Here is a 15,211-nt window from a genome sequence, read left to right as displayed (position 1 = left end):
TCAACTGTGACAGAAAGTAACAATAAATGATTTGCTAATGTTATCCCATCCTTCAAATGTATAACATTGGCTATAAACAAAGACTACCAGTATTTATTAACTCTTCTTTCAATGAGGAAAACAAATTTAAAGTTGATTTAAGCATTTGTGTGTGTGTGGCCCAAGTTGCCCATTTTACTTTTAAGGTGTTTCATAGCTAGGTTTTGGTGGACAGCTGAAAGGGAGTATTCCACTTGTCTACATAACAATTCCATGAACCTGCATGTAAGATGTAATCCAAATGAAAAAAAAAATTTTTTTTTGAACACTTAGAACTTTCATAAGGTATCATCATTTGTAGCTGATAGAAGACTTTTACAGCATAGCATTAATATTCTGTCAATGAATGAATGCAATTATTTTCTTGCAGCCTATATAGACAAAATAGCAAAGAAACCTACTATAGATAAGAAGTTAGTTTGCTATCATGTTTCAGTGAACTTTCTTGTGCTAAATACTCACTGAATCTTTGTAGGAATATACTCTAGTGTAAAACCCACCAAACCCTTTGCATTGCATCAGTGAAACTGTTGGAAGATTTTTCTCTTGTACATGCTTAACCAGGTTAGGCATACAAAAATAAGAGACCTAAGCTTTAGAGTCTCAGAATGAAGCTAAATTCATGACTTGTATTTCACTCTGTAAATTAGTTTGCTTTTAAGCAAGCTCAAGCACAGAATTAATTTGACCCATCCAGGTCAAAAAGTTCCTAGGTTTCATTAGGACCAGTTGCAAACTACATCGAAGTTATAACCAGCTGTTGTGTTCAATTACTTTGCTTTGATCTGAGAGGTCTGATAAATAGATTCTGTCCCCAGTTTACTCATGTGACAAACACATTAAATGGCAGTGAGTATTAGTCCCTTAAATACAGCGTTACTGCCCACTCGGCATTCATGTAGGAACACAAATGCCTTTAGTGGGTTATAGAATCATATGGTCTGGGTTGGAAGGGACCTCAAGGATCATCTAGTTCCAACCCCCTGCCATAGGCAGGGATGCCACCCACTAGATCAGGTTACTCAGAGCCTCATCTAACGTAGTCTTGAACACCTCCAGGATGGCGCATCCACAACCTCTTTAGGCAACCTGTTCCAGTGCTTCATCACCCTCTGAGTGAAAAAAATCCTTCTAAACTCTAACCTAAATCTCCCTTCTTTTAGTTTAAAACCATTCCCCCTTGTCCTATCGGTATAAGATAGGATACTGATAAGATAAGACTCTTTACTCTATTCGAGTAAAGAGTCTTTCTCCATCCTTTTTATAAGCCCCCTTTAAGCAGTGAAAGGCTGTGATGAGGTCACCCTGGAGCCTTCTCTTCTGTAGGCTGAACAGCCCCAGCTCTCTCAGCCTGTCTTCATAGGTGCTCCAGCCTTCTGATCATCTTTGTGGCCCTCCTCTGGACCCACCCTAACAGCTCCACATCCTTCTTGTGCTGGGGGCCCCAGACCTGGACACAATACTCCAAGTGGGGCCTCACAAGGGATGAGTAGAGGGGGACAATCACCTCCCTCGACCTGTTGGCCACTCTTCTTTTAATGCAGCCCAGGATGCAGTTGGCCTTCTCTGCAGAGCTGGCCTCAATGAGTTCTTCTCCTAGTCTGTATTCATGTCTGAGATTGTCCTGGCCCAGGTGCAGCACCCTGCATTTAGACTTTTTGAACCTTATTAGGTTCGTGTGGGCCCACTTCTCAAGACTGCCCAGGTCCCTTTGGATGGCATCACTTCCTTCTGTCATATCAACCACACCACTAAGCTTGGTGTCATCTGCAAATTTGCTGAGTGTGCTCGATCCCATGTCTATGTTGGTGATGAGGATATTAAACAGTAATGGTCCAAGGACAGACCCCTGAGGTACACCACTTATCACCAGCCTCCATTTGGACATAGATCCACTGATCACCACTTTCTTGGCGCAACCCTTCAAACCAATTCCTTATCCACTGAATAGCCCACACATCAAATCCATCTCTCTCCAATTTGGAGACCACGATGTCATGTGGGACCATGTCAAAAGCCTTGCAGAAGTCAACTGATGCAGTCACTCCATCATAAAAGGCCACCACATTGGTCAGGCATGATTTACCCTTGGTGAAGCCATGCTGGCTGTCTTGGATCACCTCTTTGTCTTGCATGTGCCTTGACATTGCTTCCAGGAGGATCTTTTCCATAATCTTGCCAGGCACAGAGGTGAGGCTGAGTGGTCTGTAGTTCCCTGGGTCCTCCTTTCTACCCTTTTTTAAAAAGGGGAGTGATGTTTCCCTTTTTCCAGTCACCAGGGACTTCACCTGACCGACAGGACTTTTCAAATACGACAGAGAGAGGTTTGGCAACTACATCTGCCAATTCCTTCAGGACCCTGGGATGCATAACATCAGGCCCCCTAGACTTGTCTAGTTTCATCAGGTGATCTTGATCCTGCTCTTCACTTGTGGTGGGTGGGACTTTGCTCCCCCAGTGTCCATCTACAGATTCAAGGAAATGAAAGCCTTGGGAAGCCTAACTGGTAGTGAAGATTGAGGCAAAGAAGTTGTTGAGTACCTCAGCCTTCTCTATGTCTGTTGTTACCAGTTCACCCTTCTCATCCATTAGAGGGGGTACAATCTCCTTGGCCGTTCTTTTCTGAGCAATGGAAGAACAGAATCCCTTCCTGTTGTTCTTTGCATCCCTTGCCAAGCTCGGTTCCATCCATATCTTGGCTTTCCTTATTCCATCCCTGCACATACAGACCACATTCCCGTACTCTTCCCAGGCCATATGTCCCTGTTTCCACTGCCTGTGCATTTCCTTCTTGTGCCTTAGTTTGACCAGCAGGTCCTTGCTCAGCCATCCCAGTTGTCTGCCCTCCCTTCCTGTTTTTTTTACGCAGGGGGATGGCAAGTTCTTGTGCTCTAAGGAAAACATTCTTAAAGAGTCTCCAGCTCTGCTCAGCTCCTTTGTCTCTAGGGACAGTGTTCTGGGGGATCTCAGCTACTATGTCTTTAAATAGCTTGAAGTTTGGTTTTCGGAAGTTCAGGGTCCTGACTTTGCTCTTTGCCAGGCCTGTATTCCTCGAGATCACAAACTCAACCAAGGCATAGTCACTGCAGCCCTGACTGCCTCCACTCTTGACCTCTTTAATGAGCTCTTCCATGTTGGTGAGCACCAGGTCAAGTAATGCTTCTCCTCTGGTTGGTTTGTCTAGTACCTGGACCAAAGTTATCCTCAGCGCACTCTAGGAATCTTCCAGATTGCTTACAGCTTGTTGTGGAGCTTTCCCAGCAGACACCCAGGTAGTTGAAGTCCCCCATCAGGATAAGAGCATGCAAGCACAAGACTTATTGTAGTTGAAGCAAGAATTCCTCATACACAGGCTCTCCTTGATCTGGTGGCCTGCAGTAGAACCCAACCACAAGCTGTCGTGATGCAGGTTTTAAACCTTGCATATAGGAATGTAAGAATTGTTTTAATGGATCAGAAAACTTTTTCCTCCAAGGATATCTGTTTGCCCTTCTTGAGAAATTATTACTGGCTACAGTAAGTAGTAAGATGTTGAAAAAATAATCCCAAAGGAGAAGCTTCTAGTTGTCACGTGCTAGTTTAGCTCCATGATAAATGATGCTTAGCACACTAACTGTATTCACTTCTCATAGTCTTCCTGTTTTTTTAAAAAAATGTTTGTTTGTTTTTTTTTGTTTTTTTTTTTTTACTGACAATTTATGGTCATTGGAGTTTGAATCCCATAACCTTTTGAACTTACTTCCTAGTTACTGTCACTCAGTTATAATCTGCATAATATATACTTCACAGTCTTTTTTCATATCTGATTTTAATATGACTAACCATATTCCCTCTTTTCATCACAATTCCTCTTCTGAATCAGTGCTATGCCAAGTTTTCAGTAGAAACCTTCCATTAAAAATGTTGAAATTCATTGGACTTGATCATTTTCACTTCATGATGAAACTACAGTTACTTCTTGAACCAAGTAACTGTGTTGCTTCAGCTTAAGTCAAGAATAGAATAGCTTTTTTTTTTTTTTTTTTTTTTTTTTTTTTTTTTTTTAAGATTACGGAACTAGCTGTTCCAAGAAGCCATCATTTGAATTCTTGAGAAATTGCTTCTCATAGATTTGTCCTGAAGTAACATTTTGTCAATCTACGTGCAAGTAGTTGGAGCAGCACACTACCACTTTTTAAAAAAATGATTAGACTTAGTTGCTTCTTTCCTTTTCTTCACACTGCATGCTCTGCATGGTATTTACATTACGTACTATGAGCAAGAAATTTAGGTATCCAATGTAAAGGTATAAGCTTCTTATACGATCAGTGGGAAGAGGTAAAGTACTTCAAAGGGCAATTAAGAGCCCATCAATTAGAATCCAGCCTGCCTTGTTAATTGCATAGAGAACCTGGGCACTTCTGTTAAATGCCAGGATAAATTGTGAAAATGTTTGAACATGCCCAAAGCCTTTTTTTTTTTTTTTTTTCTTTCAGTTGGGACAGGAAATAAATACGAAATTCTGTTCAAATAATGTCACTTGACCTGCAATTTAAATGCATGGAAATTCTCTCATTAATTCTAGCTCGTCTGATTTTTTTCTCCTGTTAAAATGAATTTTCCAAGAGAATTACTGTTTCCCATCTCAGTCATTTCTAGATAGACTCTAAGCAAAGATACTTAGGTATCCAACTTTATTTTTGCTTTTGGTTATCTTCAGAAAAGCTGAATATGGCATGGTTGAATAGACATTCTAGTTTGCCTGTATTTCCTTTTAGCTTTTTCCTATTATCATACCTCAGAGATATAAATGGATATGTTTTGCTAGCATCCCTAGTCAATGCCTATCTTTGGCTCTACTCCTCTACTGCTGTTTGTGGCTTTCTTCCTAACAACAAATAACAATTCTCCAGGCCTCTGCCATGTTCCCAAGCTGGCAGTCCACGTACTTAGGTTTTGTACGTGCAGAGTCTGTGCTTTTATAAAAGCTCTCATATTTTTTTATAAAAGCTTCTCAGACATGTTTGAGGCACTACAGAAAAACAAACAAAAGCTCCCATTAAGCCCTCCATGTATGTGTCTGCCTAGTAACCTCTGATGGGAAAATTGGAATAATTTTAAAGACATCAAAAGAATCCAATTCGAGATTAAAATCACAATAATCCAATTCGGGATTAAAAGATATATTTTTTTTTAAGTAATCCAGTTTCCATGAATTCCAACATGCTTTTCTGTGCTTTTGCTGTCAGGCACACAAGCTTCTCCCTACTGCTAACAAGAATCTTCCCTAAATGTATCATGTGAACTGTCATCTTCACAGCTGGTCACCACGTTGCTGGACTGTTCTGGCAGTTGCTGCATACACAGATACAGAATTTAAATGACTACATCGCCTACCATTACAGCTTGTCAGCACTGCAGTTGTAGCCCCATCTCCTGGAGGGACCACTTAGCTATGTATTTGATCATCTGCGATGCTCACGCTCAGCATCTCCAAGTTTCCTTTCATTTTATTTGTTTGTTTGTTTGTTTGTTTTTCCTTTTTTTTTTTTTTTTTCCATAACAATGTTTTATATTTTCCACTTTACCTCCACCTGCTGGTAAAACAAAGCTGGCTCATACAAAACCAGTAACTACATAGGTGGACTGACAGGGGAAAGGAACTAGCTCCTGCTTGTTTAAGATGAGTAGCCAAAATACGTGATAGATAGGATGCAAAGGGGAAGGAGAAAGTTAAATTCCTTTAAAGCAATGGTTGTGCCTACATCCACTGTTGTACAGCTGTACTGCTTTCATTTTGTAGTATGTTCTTATTATTAAGTTGATCACTCTATTTTTAAAAACTAGTTTGCCTTGACAAAGTCTCTGTTCATATTTTAAAAATTTAATAACTAAACAGGCCACTTCTCTTCAAAATTATTTTCTTCATTTCTTTATACACACATTTTATAATTTCCTGATGTACAGCATTAATGATTGTTGAATTTCAGTTTTGGTTTGGTTGTTTTGCCAAGTCTCACACAGAAATACTTCAAAAGAAGTAGGTTTTGGAATTCTTCGGCAATAAGTTAAATGTCTGACCACTCGAAGTGTCCTACTAATTTTACTTTTAATCCTAGAGCAAGGCAAACTGCTAAGGAAACGGTTAGGAAGCGCTGCGAAGTCCTCGCAGAGCCAAGGGCTGGGAGGTGAGGGCCGGGCCCGCCCTGGGCCTACGAGGAGGCCTCACTAGGCCGAGTGTACCCAACCTCCCCTTTTCTTTCCTGCCCTCTAGCGACCAACCAAGCATGCTTCTATATAATTGCTCCAGGACCCACAAAAATACTCTAATGTCTCTATTAGAGCGGGTCGTGCCATTGAAATAAATGTGAGGCAGAGGTAGAGCTACTGGTACATCACAAATGACAGCGCCAAAATGGCAGTCACGGTCCTGTGAGGTGCTAATGGTGAGCCTCTTGGATGCTGCTGGTAACAGTGGAGCCACAGCCCCTGCTTTCTCTAGAAGAAGCCCAACAGAAGACCAAAAGACACCGCTGAATTTTACAGATTATTATCTCCTAAAAGAAATAAAAATAAAATAAAAGATTTTATGTTATGGGAATCTGAAAAGTCAGGGTGACAGATTCAGGATTGGTATGCCAATCCTGAAAGTTGGTAAGTCTTTGACTCACTGAACTCAAGGCTATTTGAATCCTGCTCTTGGAGTATGATTTAAAATATTTTTCTATTCACAGAGACCTGCCATAGTTTTACACTCCACCTGTCAGGAAACCATACTGGAAAAGAAAGTTAGGCTATAGGTGATTTAGAAAAAATAGCATATTTCTAGCATAGTGATGTAGAAAGAAACACGTTCTCTATTTTAGATCCAAAATAGCATACATTTTATAGTCAAGGTTTTCTTCAAACTCTCATTTATCTCCATTAGCATTTCATAATAGCTTTTGCCAAAGAAAGAAACATAGCTAGAGTTTATATTGAACTAGTAAAAATAAGTTATAGTTCTAAACATCTTCAGAGGGCCTGGGCATCACAAAGTGTTTGTATGGACACAGACATTTACGCTTCCACAGACACACAACCTCTTCTGCTTTGAAACAGAAACAGACAATTTCAAGACAATGCATTTGCTATTTCTGCCATCAAAAACTTGTCTTTTTTTTTTTTTGGTTTGTTTGTTTGTTTGTTTGTTTTTTCCCAGTTATGCTAATACGACTAATAAAATATTTTTTCTCTCCACAGGTCCTGTTTTTCCACACTTCTAACATCACGGAGATGACACACTTTACATGGGTGAAGTGGGAAACATTTCTTAGGAGTGTCTTGTGATTTCTTTTCCACTTACAGACTGCCTGTATTTTGCCAGATGTAATAAATACATACATCAGGCTTCTCTGAGTTGCTTTGGCACATGCCCTCACCAGAAGACTGGGGCTCACAGGGAAGACACGGTACCTCCCATTCCCCACCTGCACCACACCAGGAGGTGCCTGTGGTCAACTGGCGTCCCCACTGACACCACCTCTTCGAAAGCCCACATTTTGAAGAGGAAAGATGATGTGGTGCTTTTCTGTCTCTGCAACAGGGCACTCATGACCTTCATCAAATACCTTTTCCGAAGTGCTTTTATTTACATATTATAGCATCAGTAGAAAAATACAATTAAAATATTACCGAGTTAATCCCTTTCTAGTTAGCTTGTGAGCCTTATGGGACAGAGAAAGATGTTCTGTTCTTCTCCAAAACCATGAACTGGTAAAGTCAGTTAATAGTATATCCCAATCTCTCTTTTAACTTATATTGTATTATTTCCGTTTTGTAATTATTCAAGCACTTCCTTCTGATAAACATATTTCACTACATAAATATATAAGGATTTTCTTTGATTGCGCCATTTAGTTCTGTTATATATGGAGTGGTAACTCGTGTCGAGAAAATGGTTGATATTAATAAAGAAAGGGGGAGATGTGGGAGTGTGGCCATGGGGGTCGGCAAGCCCCGTGGTTAATGATAACATAAGACTCTTAACGATGAGGCCATCAGGAATGTAAAAGAATTTAAAGGTAAAAAAGAAGGGTGATTCAGGAGACTCCATGCAGTCTCGGGTTGCTTGTTCTCCAGGCATCAAGGCATGGAAGTTTCTGGGTGTTTGCCGTTGCTGTTATTTGCAAAGTTGTTTGACCAGTGAAAAGTTGTTTTGAAAAGAACTGCTGTGGGGAGAAGGGTATAAGGGGTATAAGAGGGGAGCCTGCCCTCAAGATTTAAAAAAAAAAGGCAACACGATGAAGTTATGTCATCAATAAAGAAGCAGAAAGAAGGAATGAAAAGGAAAAGGCAAGCATGACGGAGACCAAGACGGGAACAGGCACATTGATCACCTCATGAAGATAGGTTCGGCCATACCGAGCAAACCGCTCAAAGAAGCTAAGAAGCTCATGGAGAAAGTCACTGGAAATAGGCACACTGGAGCTGGGAAGAAGCTCAAGCTGAGAGAAGCAGACCTGTGCATACAACTGCCCCTCGCTGGTAAGCAGCTGCACATTATGGGGAATCATACGTCCTTAGAAACAAAGACTGTCCTGGTAACCTTACAGCTTATTCTCCTTATTAACAATCAGGCAGTTTATGATCCTGAAATATGGGACCAAATTGAGGTCAAGGTGTGGGACTCTGCAACTAAACACGACAAGGTTGCTGTGGAATTGCTCGGCACCTGGCGAGCAATCTCTGAGGCCTTAAAGAGCCATGTGGGACCACAATCACAAACGTGTGGTTTGCCAGATAGTGAGGGAGCTGCGGGCTCCTCTACTGATCTGAGTGCTACGCCATCGGCCCCTCCGCTGCTACAGCCATTGAAGGTTTTTGCTGTTACGCCCCCTGGCGACCTGCATGTGCCTTTTGACCCAGGCCCTATTGGCCTTGAAAAGTAGATGGATATGCTTTTCTTCAATCCAGGAAGAACGGGATACATAACGCCCGAAGACTGTGTTGCTTGACAACTTAAAGCAAGACATATTGTTCAAAAGGAATGGAAAATGGAGACTTGTTTGTAATAAAGGAATGGAAATGGAGACTGTTAAGTAATGGAACTTAAGGGATTGTTTGTTACCTTTTCTGATTGTATAGGCATACTCGGTTTTAGTATGTAAAAGCAATGTTCGTGTATATTTAGAATGTTTGATGTTCGTGTGTGCATGTTGGTGAAGCGTAGACTCTCTGCACACCCAGCACTGTTTACTTGCCTTTTATACCTTTCATAAATATTCCTTTTATAAATATTACTAAATTCAGATTGAGACTTCATTTATAACAGTAACATCTGCCCTAGAAATATGGTTAAGAAAATATTTTGTAATACTGTGTGCAGATTATTTTGTATGTTGATGTTTTGCTAAGCACTGGAACACCGAAGTTAATGGTTGAAATCATTAGTATAAACGTTAACTTCATTCACCCTGCCTTGAAAAACAACAACAAAAATGAATATTTAAAAAAAAAAAAACAACCAACCAAGAACAACAGAAAAAAACATTTCTTCAGCCCTGGCCCGCTCTGCGAGCGCAGCGACAGCCCCCGGGGCCGAGCCGGGGCCTGCGTTCTCTCATAGCCCTCACACGAGGCCCCCGCGCCACCATGGCGCCGCCCTCTGCGCATGCCTGCCCCTTCGCTAGGCGCGTGCGCTCTGCGCCAGGTGCCCGCCCCTTCCTGCTGCAGCGAGGCCGAGGGCGGCGGTGCTGCTGCTACTGCTACAGCTGCTGTTACTGCTGCCACTGCTGCCACTGCTGCGTCCGCACCCCTCCACCGCCATGCGCCGGGCCCCGCGCCCCGCCCCGCGCCCTGCGCCGAGGGCCGCCGCCGCCGAGGGCCGCGGGCTGTGAGCGGGGCGCCGCGGGCTGCTGGGCCCGGCTCGGCATGGCGGGGCGGCGGTGCGCGGGCGGCGCGGCCGCCTTGGCTGAAGCTCCGGGCTGCGGAGCGGCGGCGGAGCCGGCCCGGGAGCTGTTCGAGGCTTGCAGGAACGGGGACGTGGAGCGGGTCAAGCGGCTGGTGCGGCCCGAGAACGTCAACAGCCGGGACACGGCGGGCAGGAAGTCCAGCCCGCTGCACTTCGCCGCAGGTACCGGCCGGGGGCCGCCCCGCCTGCCTGGGCAGCGCCGGGGCTCGGTGCTGGGTGGCCGTGGTGTGTGGGCTGTCAGCCTGGGCGGTTGATCGCGGCCCCCGGACCGCCTCCGTCGGCCTCAGCAGCCGCGTTTATTTTTAGCATTTCGCCCGCTGTCGGAGAGCTGGGTTTCGAAGTTCTTGCGTCCTTATCGGTAACAGACAGGCTTTGTTAATTCAGCACTTAAAAGGCAAATAACTGACATCACAGAGCAACTGCTTCTGCTGGGCGCTGGCCAGAAGATTGTCTACCACCTTTTCAGACAAAGGCTTGATTGTGGCGGTTGTTTTCGTGTTGTTTCTCCTGGTTGCACTGCAGTGTGACATGCAGGACCCTAAGGGTGCGAGAGGGAGCAGCTGCGTTTTAGCTAAGCAATATGGATAAGCGATAAAGATGCTTGTTTCTTCATTGAGTTAATTTGGAAAAGGTTTCTAATTAAGATGCCACTTTTTCTTATTCAGCAGATTTAATGGATCTAAGTTCCTGAGAGCCTTCTTTGTAGGACAGCTGCATTTCACAGGTTTAAGATACTTGAGCAGCAACAGAGCCCAGGGGACAACTTAAAATATCCTTAGAGGAAAACAATTTTGCAGCCATCTTTTTATAAGTTTGTCCTGCCTGTTCACTCATAAGTTGTGAATTTCTAAATGAGTTTGCTTCACAGCCTTTTGGAGAAGCAGGAGGTTGTTGTTTTTGTTGTGTTAGTTTCCTTTTTGTGCCTAAGGTGTTTCTCATACAATGTAATGATCTACTTTACCTTTCTGGACAAGAGTGATCTGTCTTGGCTTTAAAAAAAACAGAGCTTCAGATCTATGGAAAACTTTTTATTTAAAAAAATAAATAGAAGTCAGTTCACATATTTGTTGGACTTCTGACACTAAGCAGGGTAGTGTGTGTAAGTGGGAGAGGCTGTGGCCTTGCTTATGTCTACTTCAGACTTGATACAGAGAAGTGAATAGCCTTCCTCACAAGACTGAAGGGTATGCTGAAAGTTTCTGGTTAAAACGTGATGTAGGATAAATGCGTGATTTCTTGATTTAGTGCTCTGCCACTACTTCAGATCACTCTTTGTTGTCAGCCTACCTGCAGTAGACGCAGTTTTGGAAGTTGGGCATAAGCAGTTCCTGGATTTTGGGGTTGTTTTTGTTTTGATTTGTTTTTTCCATGTTATTCACAGTTTGAGTAATTCTTTTGTCTCTTGTGTCTAAAGGAATTACATTCCAGGAAGTAAAAGCAAAAGTCTGTTGTATTTTTGCTTTGTTTAGCCTAGGTATGTGTTATTAGAAAATGTTATGAAACTTCTCTGACTAGTTTCATTCAGTTACAAGACTTTGTTTTATGGAAGAGGTGGAGAACTGTGAAGATAGTTTTCTTACTGCCTTTTTTCCTCTTCTTGGGTCAATCTGGGACCTGAACTTGGGTTTTATTTTTAACGATTTTGCTCAGACCTTTTTTTCCCTTACCTAGTAACTTAACAAAAAAAAGTGTTTCATTTTACATGTGTCATTTTGTATAGGTGACTTTTAAAATACCTTTCTTATTAAAAAAAAAAAAAGAAAAGAAATAAAAAAGTTTTCCCTTGGAGAGTTTGTCTTTATTAGAAGTAATACGTACTGGGGTCTTGATTGCTGTCTGGGTTTTTGTAGCACACAGCAGCCTTTGCGATGTGGTGGGCTCAATCTTGTCTCACCATTAGCTGCATGTGCTTACTCAAGGGCAGTCAATCCTTTTCATCAGCAGCAGTGTATCGTTGAACTGACAGTATCATAATGTTTTGGGGACTTGGCAGTACCAAAATGCCCTTCCTGCAAGTTAAAATTCGTCAAAAAAAAAAAAAAAGGGAGAGAGAGAGAAAAAAAAAAAACAAAACACCAAACAGCTGGGGCAGTGTCAGTGGAGAAGAATGAGAGCTCAGTCATTTGTGTAGCTTATTCTGTCAGAATTAAGTGAATGTCAATTATGACATTATCTATACAGATGCACAGGCAAGTTTCTGTGGTGATTAATATTGGGTATTTGTCAACTAGAAGTTTGCAGCTTTTCAGGGGAACAAGTGCAGTGAGATGCTTGGCTGCCATAGGTGGGAGAAGGGAGGCAGCCCTGGTAGCTCTGATACTTTGCAGTAAGAAATAGTGTTTGTGATGATGAGACCAGTTGTCTTGCATAGGAGCAAGCTGTGATACCATTTAGTTTGTCCTCTGGTGCGAGCTTGAGAGACACAAAAAGAATTAGAAATTACATTAAAAAAAAAAGTATTAAAGCTGTTCTTGCAGCAGTGGACTAACAGCAAAGAGGAACTGTTTGTGTCGGCAGTGGCTCCTGCCTGTGTCAGCACAGGCTGTCCTCTCTCTCCGCTCACAGTGAAAGCAGGAGAGGCCATTGTACAGAGTTTGGCCGCCTCCTCTGTACACATACATCCTGTGGAAAATACTTCTGTTTCCATTTGTGGTGCCCTCTTGTACACGTGTTTTCCTGGAGCAGTGAGGAGTCCCTGCTGCGTGCTTCTTGCTGGAGTGCAGTTACAGAAATTGTTCTGATGCAGGTGATGATCCAGTCTCAACATTAAAATATCAGCAGGCAGCTTAGAGATGTTGTTGTCCGTTTCAGGGGTATATTTCAATTGGATGCTGGCTTTGCACTGAGAGAAGCTATGGGTAGCTGATGAATTGTGTCTGATTGAACCAACATGCTAACTAGAGGGCTCCCAGGTGAGTTCTCCTCATCTGCAGGGAGGCTGACCGCAGCTTGTTGTCCATATTGATATTGATTCCTGCTCTGGCTGGTGGCTGTATTCAAAATGGTGACTATACACCACAGCTGTGAAGGAGAGGAATGCCTTCTGCATAAGAATGAGTGATGTTTATCCCCCAGATGTGTAACTTGGAGACAGAAAGTTGGATCAGAGACTTTTCTAACATAGCTAAAGCAGTTTCTGGAAAATGTTCTTTGGAACCAAAAGAAGATACCAAGCAGTCTGTCATCAAATAGGAGCTTTGATGATGTGTTTGCAGGACTGTAGCACTTGTGAAAAGTCTATTCTGAATAGATACTGTAAGAATTTAGCAATTTTTCATTATGCATTCAGCCTAGAAACAGAATTTCTGGAATTTTTGAAGATGCAAGAAAAATCTAAGAGAACCTATGTAAGAAAGATAAGAGTACTTATCATGTCTAGTTATGAAAGCTAGATTTAAGAATGTTTGAGGGAGGAGGAGGAACGATGCATTTTGTGGCCTGTCTTTGGCACGTACAGCTTCTTTACAGAACTTCTCTCAGCATGGCTAGCTGATCACATTTATAGACTTGGAACAATGAAAACAATAGGATTGCAGATTCCAGAAATTGCTTTAATTGCAATATTTGTTTTTTCAGCTGTTAGCAGGGGAAGTGAAAGTGCTTCGTGGTCCGGGATTTCAGCTGCTGTAAGTCTGGGAGAAGGGTCAACTGAAGAGTTCAGGTTTATTGAAGAACAGGCTGTGAGTGTGTTCTGTTGCAACAAAGCTAAAGCCAAAAAGTTCAGTTGTAGCTAAAACATGCTCCAGTGGTTTTGTTACTGAAATGTGGTGTAGTTGTCAGAAATAAACATAATTTCTAGGTTCTCCTTGCCTTGTCTTCTGACTACCTGCTGAGGGTGGGTGGATGATGGCCAAAGTTCAGATTCACTGGCTTGGAGTACACTGGCGTTTTTAGCTGGAGGATGATTTGGTCTGAGGAGAAGCTCAGGTGAAGAGACAGCCCCCACCAGTTCTTGACCTCTTCAGGAAAATGGTTTGTAGCTCAGGTATTTAAAGCACAGGAGGCCAAGTCCAGCATGCATGTGACATTTCCCAACAGGTACCCAGCACAGGTCTGGTATGTACCAAAATATGGCTCTTGTCTGTGCTCACAATCCTTGAGACCCAAGCAGGACTTCATGAAGCCTTTGAGGGAATGTTTCAGGCAGCGTCCTTTAGAACACGTGTATAGACACAATAGCTAGAAGCAGAATTCTTAAGTCATGCTGGCTTCTTGTAAAGATACTGAAGAAAGCATGGATACGGTTGGTAATGGCTTGAGATACTGCGTTATTTGCTGTTATATAAATGTGTGAGATACAGCTGAAGTTAAATAATAGTAGCCATAGAACTGGCTTGGAACAGCACTTACCTTATTTAGAATACATTTCTCACCCAAAATCAGCATGTTTTTTTGCTGTCCAGTAACTTGAATGACAGGATTGTAAAATTGCCTCAGAATGTGTGAGAGCATTTTTGTGTTTCGGTCACAATTGAACATTCATAGTCAGATTAGGGATCAATTAAAATAGACTTTATGGACATCTTTCAGTTCTGGTTGTGCATGCTCATAATATATTTCATCTATGGAGAATGGTCGGTCTCAGATAAATGTTTTTACCTTCCTAAGGATTTTCTTAAGTGATCATTTCAAAGATGAAATGTGTGCATTCTGTTAATTAATCTTTAGAAAGCAGATAGCCATGCTGATGGTTTTAGCTTGTAAGCAGTGCCGTGCTTACTTGTTTTTTATATTAAAAAAAAAAGTTAAGTAAAATAATTTTCATGCTATGTGATTTTATTTTTTTAATTTAAATAATTTAAAATATCAATCATATACACATTGGCTTGTAACCATTCACCACTCCTATTCGGTAAACTCATGTATTGGTCCTTCTGCAAACTGGCTGCAGGTTGGTAGTGTTGTACAAAATATTGTTAGCTTTAATTACCACGTAACATGACTGAAAAAGAGGTTTTGTTGTTGGTGTTCTGGTTTCTGTTGTTTTTCAAGAAGCTGTCAACTTGTGGGAGTTCTACCAGAATACTAATTGTTCAAATCTTGAATATTGTTATTCTACTGATTTTAATATAATTTGGGGGGTTTCAAAAATGGCTTTACCATGTAAATGCTCCTTTTGTAAGAAATGCCAGTTTGGATTTTTATTCAGAGAGAAAATAGTCATTTAATCTTGTTTTAATACGGGTATGTGGGACAAGGAGTTTCCTTTTCCAACATCTTTCATCCGTGGCAGATGAGACA

The 15,211-nt window shown here is 41.9% G+C and overlaps 2 protein-coding genes across 2 annotated transcripts in view; both read left to right on the top strand.

Annotated features, from left to right (window-relative positions):
- LOC309880016 (uncharacterized protein) overlaps positions 1-7,353 on the top strand; it is a 60,175-nt gene extending 52,822 nt beyond the window's left edge. Inside the window, exon 4 of the mRNA XM_082764399.1 lies at positions 7,261-7,353. Within this exon, the coding sequence (XP_082620525.1) occupies positions 7,261-7,347 (87 nt within the window). The 3' untranslated portion in view covers positions 7,348-7,353. The remainder of the gene's footprint in view (positions 1-7,260) is intronic.
- A 2,389-nt stretch (positions 7,354-9,742) lies between these two features.
- TNKS2 (tankyrase 2) overlaps positions 9,743-15,211 on the top strand; it is a 28,554-nt gene continuing 23,085 nt past the window's right edge. Inside the window, exon 1 of the mRNA XM_082764501.1 lies at positions 9,743-10,132. Coding sequence (XP_082620627.1) covers positions 9,931-10,132 — 202 coding nt within the window. The 5' untranslated portion in view covers positions 9,743-9,930. The remainder of the gene's footprint in view (positions 10,133-15,211) is intronic.

Source organism: Aythya marila (genome assembly GCF_965140915.1).
Source record: "Aythya marila genome assembly, chromosome: 7".
In the NCBI taxonomy this organism is placed as follows: Eukaryota; Metazoa; Chordata; class Aves; order Anseriformes; family Anatidae; genus Aythya; species Aythya marila.
Note: the sequence above shows the minus strand (reverse complement) of the source record. Positions and strands in the feature narration are given on the sequence as shown.